The sequence below is a fragment of the Equus caballus genome, chromosome X (genome assembly GCF_041296265.1).
Source record: "Equus caballus isolate H_3958 breed thoroughbred chromosome X, TB-T2T, whole genome shotgun sequence".
In the NCBI taxonomy this organism is placed as follows: Eukaryota; Metazoa; Chordata; class Mammalia; order Perissodactyla; family Equidae; genus Equus; species Equus caballus.
Window position 1 is genome coordinate 102,782,016 of NC_091715.1, and position 10,487 is coordinate 102,792,502.

The window sequence follows — 10,487 nt, forward strand, 5'->3', positions numbered from 1 at the left end:
ACAAACTGGCCTAACAAAGTCAGAGGGATTCTCATATCTGCTTCTACACTTATCTGTTGTATACCACACATAACAAACTTCGGGAAAATTGCACCGTACGTTTGTGAGAGAATGAGAGTGAAAAAGGAAAATATCACTATAACAAAAATACTCCCCCTTAAGGCTGACCTAGAGAAACATCTAAGAGAAACGACGGTTTAGGAAAGCCGGGAAACGTAACAAGGTCAAGGAAAATCCAGGATTTCCCGTGGAATAAACTGTACTCAAATATATATAAAGTATAGCCAATAATATTTCCTTTATGGTAAAAATACTTTACCTTTTAGCCGAATGCCACACGATCACCAAACTAGAGTAGATCCCTCCTTTTCGGGCGACAGCTCTTTTCCCGCCAAGTGAGGTGGCTCTGAAAAGAGCCTTTGGGTTGCGATGCTCAGGTGCTCCTGAGGCAGCTCAGCGGCGGCTGATGTATCTGATGAGGGCCTTGGTGCCCTCGGCCACGGCGTGCTTGCCAAGGTCTCCCGGCAGCAGCAGGCGCACAGCGGTCTGGATCTCTCCGTACGAGATGGTGGAGCGCTTGGTGGAGCGGACCAGGCACGTGGCCTCGTCGGCGATGCGCTCGAAGATGTCCTTCGCGAACGAATCCAGGACGCTCACGGCCTCCTGAGACAGGCTCAGGCCCTCGTGAACCTGCCTCAGAACCCTGGGGAAATAGGTGGCGAAACTGTCGAGGCGGCGGCGGCGGCGGCGGCGGCGCCTTGGCTGCTTCTGCTTCAGACTCTTCGGGTCGGCTTCCGTGGGTTCCGTGGTGCCGAGGCTTTCCTCAGAGGAAGGCTCAGAGCCGGGCTCAGCCATGTCAGAGTTGGTGCTGCAGCAGTTTTGAAGGAAGAACAATGGCAGCCGCTGAGAGGTGGTGGCGCATTCATGGCGCTACCTCTCTGACGTCATCGGCAAACTCTCTATGTGATTGGATGAAATGCAACGCGCTAACTGGCACCCTGTCACATGTGACCGGTCATCCTCCTGCTTGGCATCACACCCACCAGCCAGTGTGGGAATCTGTCAACCTCTAAACTACCTGTGACCTTCAGCAGAACGTTTTTGAAAGATGCCGTATAGGGCAAAAGATCATCTGATGACGTCAGCCGATTCATGCCCCAAAAGAGGAACTTTGGAAAGATCGTACCAAAAGCACCCAAATTGTAGAAATTTGTTTTAGCTCCTTGAGAGACTGCGACCTCCATCTCCCAAGTCCCTGTTGCCATCAGAATGACTCTGGCCACTTTGGGTCCCTTCCCTCCAACCCTGTGGGAATCTCCTGTTGTCCTGGGCTATGCCACTCTGGATAGAGCAGGAAATATCTGACATGGGCAGCAGGGTTTTCATGGAAATTAAGGGATGCAATTAGCCAACTTCTGCCTCTGGATTTGATCAGAACCCTCAGGGAGACAGAAAAAGGTGAAATAAGACAACTGCAGTCTCCAAACACAGAACACAGACACAAATGGAATACTTAGAAAAATACTTAAACAGTCACCAATTTTAAAATTCTTTTCTTGCCATTACTTAGGTCCCAAAATGTATCCCACATACTTGGATTGGTGGATTAATAGCAGAACTGTTGGTTAAAAAAAATGATTAATTCTCTAAGAAACTATCATGGGGAGAAAAACAAAACATAAAGGGGAAAGACTTGACAATTAATAGCCTATCCCTTTTCAAGATGCTCAGTGGTGAAAGGTTGAAAGCTTTTCCTCTAAGATCAGGAATGAGAAAAGGATGCCCACTCTCACCACTCCTATTCAGCGTAGTACTAGAAATCCTAGCCAGAGCAATCAGGCAGGAAAAAGAAATAAAAGGCATCCAAAGAGGAAAGAAAGAAGTTCACTTGTCTCTGGAGATCATATGATCTTCTATAGAGAAAATCCTAAAGATTCCACCAAAAAACTGTTTGAACTACTCAATCAATTCAGTAAAGTGGCAGGGTACAATACCGACAAACAGAAGACAGCTGTGCTTCTATCTGCCTACAACATAACATCTGAAAAGAAATAAAGGAAACAATCCCACTTACAAAAGCATACAGTGAGGAATACACCTGACCAAGGAGGGGAAAAGATCTGTACACTGAAAACTATGAGACTTTGAAGAAAGAAATTAAAGAAGACACAAACAAATGGAAAGATATCCTGTGTTCATGGAGCGGAAGAATTTATATTGTTAAAATGTCCATATCACCCAACGCCATCTGTAGATTCAATGCAATCCCTATCAAAATCCAATGGAATTTTTCACAGAAAGAGAAAAAGCAATCCTAAAATAGGTATGGAGCCACAAAAGACCCCAAATAGCAAGAGCAATCCTGAGAATGTAGAGCAAAGCTGGAGGCATCACACTTCCTCGTTTCAAACTACATGACAAAGTTATAGCAGTCAAAACAGCAAGGTACTGGCCTAACAAGACACATCTAGAACAAAGGAACAGAATAGAGCGTCCGGAAATAAACCCACTTATCAATGGGCACCTAGTATTGGACAAGGAGCCAAGGATACTCAAAGGGAAATATGGTCTGTTCAGTAAATGGTGCTGGGAAAACTGCACAACCATCTATACAAGAATGAAATTAGAACCTTACCTTATACCACTCACAATAATGAACTCAAAAGAGACTAAAAACTTAAATTTAAAACGGAACCAGAAAGAGTCTTCCTGGGCTGTTCACCTTAGTGGCACAGAGAGTAACGGGTTGGTTTCTGGCCTGCTGTTTTTTCCTTTGATTGGTTTTATGCTGTTAATCATAATTACTTAAGAATATTAGGGGGCTGGTCCAGAGACCTAGTGGCTAAATTGGCCATGCTACACTTTGGTAACACGGGTTTCATTCCCAGGTGTGGACTTACACCACTCATTGATGGCCATGCTGTGGCAGCAACCCACATGCAAAATAAAGCTAGATCGGGAAAAATACTAGCTCAGGATGAATCTTAATCAAGCCAAAAGAGGAAGATTGGCAACACATGTTAGCTCAGGGCCACTTTCCTCAGCAAAAAAAAAAAAAAAGAAAAGAAAAGAAAAAAGAAAAAAGAAAAAGAAGAGGAGTATATAATTTATCTAGGGCTGCTGGTTCTGTTAAGTGTCTTTGAGATTTTTGTTTTCTATCTGTAAACTGCAGTGGATCCTGAATTCTTCTAGTTTCCTTAAACATCTGGTACAGAACTCCAGATTAACGTTTTCAATTTTTTTCTGTCCTTTTCATTTGGGATCATTGAAAACTAAAACCACCCTTTTTCCTGAAGGCCTGCAAACTGAAGCTGGACAACTTGGTATAAACGTAAGAGGGAGCACCACGATACTCCATGTTTGGACAATCTTCACACCACTTGCTCCCTAACCCACTCAATAGCTTTGCCTGAATGCCTGGTGACATCATCGGAGAAGTTTTAAACTGCAGGGGGTGCTTCAACCCTGACCTCTAGAGATCCTCTTGGCTGACCATCCCTTGTTCACAGAAATTGATTTACAGTTTGCTCCAATCAATAACCTTGTTTTTCTTCTCGTGTCTCTAGAAATGCTTCTTATTAAATATCTAGTTACCTGCTTCCACGATATAGGCCTAACTTTGGAAGAGCCTTCCTGTGTTCTAAAGATGAGCCAAAAGACCTGGAGGGAACTCAAATCAAGGAGCGAAATGTCGTCAGATGTTTCTCTGCACCATCTTTGTCCTAGAGACTGGGTCCTGTTGAAATCCTGGACTTCATCCCTGCTGGATGGGACCATACAAGAAATGCCACAGGAAACAGGAGCCAGGCCATATTAAAACATCACAACTGGGATCACCCCAACTTTGGATGACTTCATAATCTGGATGCTGACTTTTCTCAATGGACAAATGAACCCCTGACAGACCACAAGTTGCTATACAGAAGATGGTCTCCTAAAGAAATGGAAGGAATGACTCCCAGGTTCTTACCTTACCTGTTGGACTACTGGACAGCAGGCTACTTGGCTACATCACATGTCACCTGAGTTTCTGGGCACGAACCTTGATTGGTTTACAGGCCTCTTTGCCTAGATTCCCCAAGGATTGAGGTCCATTATGCAGAGGGGATACTAAAATTTGGGCTTTCTATTTTGCTAATCTCTGTGGCCATTTATGTAATTATAAAATGTGAACTTCAGTGTTGTTCCAAAGTCATTGATCAGAGTACTAAAATATTAGTCATGCAAAGCACATCTCACTCTCCCGACCTGCTACCCCAAAATATTTTAAGATAAAGGTTAGAGAGTCTCATTCCACTGATCCTGATCTTCACACTTTCACAGGAGGAAGCAGCCAGAGAGGTCTTCCCCTCCATTCCTCAAGACTGGGGAATAATTATGAGACAGTGGGGATCGAAACTGAGGATGAAGATGTTAAAAAATCTTCTCTGGGCTAGAAGAAGAGAAGAAAAACTATGAGATAAGCTTTCCTAACTGCAGCTGTGTGTATTCAGCATAAGCAACTGTTGTTTAAAACTAACCAGGTCTTTCTGTCCCTCCTTAGTATAGGAGTGAGCTGTCTTTCCCTGAATGTCAAGGTGCAGACATCAAGATTTAGTCTTCGCGGCCAAAGGCAGGCTGAAGATGAAAACTAACCAGAAAAGTCCAGAGAGTTAAGTGAAAAGAAATTCAGGCTTCAAGGCCAAAGGCAGGCTGAAGATGAAACCTAACCAGAAAAGTCCAGTAAGTCAAGGGAAAAGCAATTCAGTCTTCAAGGGCAGATGCAGGCTGGTGGGAAGGCACCAATTAGCAAGGTTACAAGCTCCCCTTCCCCTACCTAAAACCCCACGTAAAACCCTCTACCTCTTTCCATTCGAGGAGATGGATCTGAGTTCTAACTCGCTTCTCCTCATATGGCTGCCTTTCGATAGTAAACCTCTTTCCTTGCCAGAAGCCTGGCGTTTCAGATTTTTTCCTTGTTGGCCCTACTGTGTGGTGGGTAAACGATCCCGTGTTTGTGTGCAGCAACAACCATGCTTCTCTGGATTAAATAGCTGAAAAGGAAATACTTTAGGAATCGCTTAGGCAAGTGTTTCTCTTAAGCATACAGCAGGGTGGTATTGCAGATATCAGGGACTGTTTCTGCTTTTCCTCCTCCTTCGATTCCCTCTGTGACCCCAAACCTGCCTCACTTATGACTCTGAGGCTATGTACCGTTGTAGGCAAGGTGGAGAGGGATGGATTACAATGAAAGTGTCAGGTCTTAGGGGACCCCTGAAAGGAAAGGACTGTGAGGAAATTGGGAAAACTCAGTGGTCCCAAATAGGGAACTCTGGAATTGGGACCAGTTTCTGGTACAGTTCTTTTCAGCATGTACGGGCTTGATACATTCTCCTTTCTGCCAACCCTATGTCTATATCTATAGTCCTCTATGTCCATGGATACAGGGATGGGAGAGGATGTCCACTAAAGTTAGGAACGTCGCGCCACTTAAGGTGAACTTTCTGGCCTGGATTATAGGGGAACATTACATGTGCGAGATCACCCAGGCAGGGGGAAGTCAAGTGAAGAAGTATTCCAGAGTTTTCTACTGTGGCTCAGGGAAACAAGGACTTGGTTGTATGGACCTATCATGTACGTGACACCCAGCAGCATCTCAAAGCGGATGTGTTGTGTGGCACTGTTTGTTAGACTCTTGAAGGCTGCTCACTCCTGGACACTTCTTGCATTGAAAAGGCATCTCAGATTTCCCCTGTTCTTGACTCTCTGCGGGCCTGTAATTGCTTTGACCAAAGGAGGATGGAGGAAGTGATGTTATACCCATTACGGAGATAATCTTTAAGAGGACACATAGCTTCTGCCTTGCTGTTTCAAGGATCTGAGCTGCCAAGTAAAGGATCTGCCTATCCAGCTGGACACCCACGTGGATAGGCCCCTCCATGGCAGCGGTATGTGACTGTGAGGTGTCCCTCAAATTGAAGAGTCCTTTAGACATCAGCTGAACACCCTTTGGTGACTCCAGCCTGGTTTATATTTTTAGGGCTCCCTTATACTTCTGATTTGGACAACAAATGGGGTAGAAAATGTAAAAATCTTCCATTCAGACCATGAAAAATAACTTGACAAAATCATTATCTACGTGATTTTAAATGCTCAGCTTCGTGTGAAAAGTGATGGAAGTTACAGTTCACTGAGACCTTTCATAACTGTAGATGCTTGAATGACTGGACCCTTAATGAAAAACTGGAGTTTTCCTAGAGAGAAAGGAAGATGGCAAAGAAAATTCTATTCCACGTCCTTGATTTCGGATGGTGGAAAGTGTCCTTGAGAGTTTGTAATCACAAGAGTGTCCTCATGTAGCTTTGGGGTTCATATACACTGTCATCATGGTCCAAATCATTCCCTGTGGTAAAACTTCTTCAGCGGTTTTCTCATCATCATATATTTTCTAGTAATAAAAAGTAGCTTTTTTCACTTGAGGATTGGAATCACTTTAATACGAGTAGAATTAGCTGTTTGTTGAAAGTCTCACAGGACATACTCTTGTAAGCCTGACCTATGGGATCCTAGCTCATTGAAGACCTCCATTTCTTCAATTCTTCTTAAGCCCTTTTGGTTCGAGTCCTGTAATTTATTTTTATAGAGATTCGTTAAAGAAATGCCTCTGCCTATATTATAATAGAGCTTTTTTATTAAGATTGCATTTTTCCTTTTTCTCCCAAAGCCCCCCGGTACATAGCTGCATATTTTTAAAGATTTTATTTTTTTTTTCCTTTTTCTCCCCAAAGCCCCCCGGTACATAGTTGTGTATTCTTCGTTGTGGGTCCTTCTAGTTGTGGCATGTAGGATGCCGCCTCAGCATGGCTTGATGAGCAGTGCCGTGTCCGTGCCCAGGATTCGAACTGGCGAGACCCTGGGCCGCCAAAGTGGAGCATGTGAACTTAACCACCTGGAAACGGGGCGGGCCCCCAACATAATACACTTTTGAAAGGAATATAGTTTTCATTTTGAAATACTTCCCTCTTATTGATTCTTTTTCTCTCACTCTGGTAGTTTCTCAGAGAATTAGAGTAATCTTTTCTTCAGCTAATAGCTCTTATATTTACTCATGAATTCAAGTATGTGAGGTATCTGGGCGACTCAAGTAATGGGAAGAAAAGAATTTTAAATTTGGTAAATAGTAACTATTTCTAGTATTTCTATAAGGCTCCCCATTTTACTTCATGTTCTATCTTTGCAGAAAGTGGTTTGGCCATCCTCCGTCTTTCCTTGATGCACTGAGGGTTTTGATTAGAACTGGAGGCAGTCGTTGGTCAAGCGTGTCCCATGATTTCCAGGAGCACTCTGCTGGTCATGTCTGACAGTTCCTGGTCAAGCCACAGCGGCTCAGCCCTGGAAAGAGTAGATTCTGGGTTGAAGGAAACTGGCCCCAAAGTGGCCGGACTCGCTCTGATGTGGCATGGACTTGGGTTGGGGAGGTCAGGCTCTTAAGGCACGGAAACTGAAATCGCTAGCATTTGAGTGTTTCTGGTGAAGTCTTTTCAAAGATCTCATACCGTAGGCATCAATCAGCAGTTGTTGTCAGTTGACCTTTTGCTCGATGCGGCATGTTGCAGAAATTCTCTGCTGGAGGTCACAGGAAGTTCAGAGGTCTGATTGGTGGACGTGATGCCAAGCAGGAGGGCATGCAATCACCTGACAAGGCGTGGCTTGGAGATAGGCCTCCCTGGGTTGCATTTTATCCAATCAGGTAGGGAGCTTGCCGGTGACTGCAGATAGGCCGCGCTATAAATGGGCCGCCAGCCCTCAGCAGTCGCCATCGTCCTTCCTTCAAAAGACCGCCTCTGGCATGGCTGAGCCCGGCTCTGAGGCTTCCTCTGAGGAAAGCCTGGGCACCACGGAGCCCACGGAAGGCGCCCCGAAGAGCCCGAAGCAGAAGCAGCCAAGGTGCCGCCGCCGCCGCCGCCGCCACTGCCTCGACAGTTTCGCCACCTATTTCCCCAGGGTTCTGAGGCAGGTTCACGAGGGCCTGAGCCTGTCTCAGGAGGCCGTGAGCGTCCTGGATTCGTTCGCGAAGGACATCTTCGAGCGCATCGCCGACGAGGCCACGTGCCTGGTCCGCTCCACCAAGCGCTCCACCATCTCGTACGGAGAGATCCAGACCGCCGTGCGCCTGCTGCTGCCGGGGGACCTTGGCAAGCACGCCGTGGCCGAGGGCACCAAGGCCCTCATCAGATACATCAGCCGCCGCTGAGCTGCCTCAGGAGCGCCGGAGCATCGCAACCCAAAGGCTCTTTTCAGAGCCACCTCACTTGGCGGGAAAAGAGCTGTCGCCCGAAAAGGAGGGGTCTACTCTAGTTTGTTGATCTTGTGGCATTTGGCCGATACGTAGAGTATTTTTACCGCAAAGAAAACATTATCAACTCTACTGTCTACGTTTCTGAGTACAGTTTATTCCATGGAGAATCGTGGATTTTCCTTAACCCTGTTGCGTTTCATGACTTTCCTAATGGGTCATTTCTCTAGGTCAGCTTTAATGGGGGGAATTTCTGTTATACTAATATTTTCTTTTTTCACTGCCATTGCTTCACGAGTATATGGTGGAATTCCCCAGAAGTTCATTATGTGTGGTATGGCAACAGATAAAGTGCAGAAGCAGATATGAGAATCCCTCTGACATCTGTTAGGCCAGATTATGAAGCAGATGTTCAATTATCTGAAACAATGTCAATCTCCTCTCTACTTTTGGATAAAATATTTATCATGTAAATTTGTAATTTATGTTAACATGAGGCAGTGTGTTTATTATGACGATTTTAAGTTATTCTAAAATCAATGTATTGAGGCTTCTGTTCTAAGATTTTGCACGGTAAGTATGGGCAGAATGTAGCATGCATAAAAGTTCTTTGGGGTCCTTGTAATTTTTAGAAGTGTATAGTTGCCCTGAGACCAAAAACGGTTCTAGATATTTACTCACTTGTGCTGCAATCAGATCAACTGAAAATAGCCTCTTTTTCAGTGGTTAAGTCTTTTAAAAAATTCAAAGCCTAATGTTCATTCATTAAACTTTCAAATCCTAAGGCTGAGAGAAAGCTTTCTCGACACCTTCCTGACTCTAATCGGAATGACAGTGGCATTTCATCAGCAAACACGATATTGGGCTTTCATTTGAGGGCTATGTGTTCCCAATAGCATCTTTGGTTTTCCAAGCATTTTCGGTGACATAGTAGGTATCAAGCATTCACAGGTGCCATGTTAGCAACTTTTGAGATTAACATGCTTTTTAATTTTTGGCTTATTCATATAAATCATATTGATAGATTTTCCAATATTAAATCGTGCTAGCGTTCTTGGAAGGAAATCCGTTCCTCCTAGGTGGCTTTTCCTGGACATCATTTAGGTCCTTTCCTCTGCTTACTCGTGTGCACGGTCGCCAACAGGTTAGAGCTCCGATTTCTCACGACTTCCTGGCCACTTGCTTCCTTCAACAGTCCCCAAAGCCCGACTGTGTCCTAGTGCCTTCAATTTTCCAGAAGCAGCCCGGACCCAAGGCTCAGCTGGGTTCACTCTGCAGCAGGAACCTGGACTGTGGTAGAAGGCAAACCAGGGGCTTGGGGAGTGACCGTGACACTTGAGTTACTCTTTCCTTCACCTCTTTCTGTGTGAGTCTCCAACTTTCCAGGCTCCTCATGTTTGAGGCACAGCTGTGCCCGCCCCCAACTAGGGCAAGTTCTGCCTTCCAGGCATTCCTCTACCCTTCTTCTTTGAGCAGTGCCATCCCAAAGTGCTGGATTCTACTCGGAAGTTTCTTTCTTTCTTTCTTTCTTTCTTCCTTCCTTCCTTTATTCCGTTCGTTCTTTCTTTCTATCTATCTTTCTTTCTATCTTTCTTTTCTTTCTTTCTTTCTTCTTTCTTTCTTTCCGTCTTTCTGTCTCTCTTTCTCTCTCTCTTTCTTTCTTTTTTTCTTTCCTAGGAATATTAGCCCTGAACTAACATCCACCACCAATCCTCCTCTTTTCGCTGAGGAAGGCTAGCCCTGAGCTAACATCCGTGCCCATCTTCCTCTACTTTATAGGTGGGACCCCTACCACAGCAGAGCTTGTCGAGCGGTGCCATGGCCGCACCTGGGATCCGAGCTGGCGAACCCGGGCCGCCGATGCTGAACGTGCGCACTTCACCGCTGTGCCACTGGGCCAGCCCCAAATTCTTAGTTTCTTTATTCTTATTCCCTTCTCCAGGAGAGGCTGGCTACTCCTCCCCGAAGGTCAGGCCCCCTCCTCACTCAGGGGAGCTGCAGATCATGGCCCAGCAGGTATGTCAGGGTTGCAAAAGACCTGATGTGTGAGGCTTCCTTGTCTCTGCTCTTTGTTGATAGAGTGACCATATAATTTCTTGTCCAATTAATGTGGACACTTTTGACCTAAAAGGGGCACTACGAATAACTGTGCTAGGACAACAGGGAAAATCAGGATGCGTGGACACCCTTGTAGGGAAAAGATCTGGGGGAT

At 45.2% G+C, this 10,487-nt stretch overlaps 2 protein-coding genes across 2 annotated transcripts; one reads left to right on the forward strand and one right to left on the reverse strand.

Moving 5' to 3' along the window:
• Positions 1-453: 453 nt before the first annotated feature.
• H2BW2 (H2B.W histone 2) lies at positions 454-855 on the reverse strand. Its single transcript, XM_070257141.1, has one exon. It carries the CDS (start codon positions 853-855, stop codon positions 454-456), a length of 402 nt encoding a protein of 133 aa, XP_070113242.1.
• Positions 856-7,825: 6,970 nt separating this feature from the next.
• H2BW1 (H2B.W histone 1) lies at positions 7,826-8,240 on the forward strand. The gene has a single exon (XM_023633461.2). The coding sequence runs from the start codon at positions 7,829-7,831 to the stop codon at positions 8,231-8,233; it is 405 nt and encodes a 134-aa protein (XP_023489229.1). The 5' UTR covers positions 7,826-7,828; the 3' UTR covers positions 8,234-8,240.
• The last annotated feature ends 2,247 nt before the right edge of the window (positions 8,241-10,487 follow it).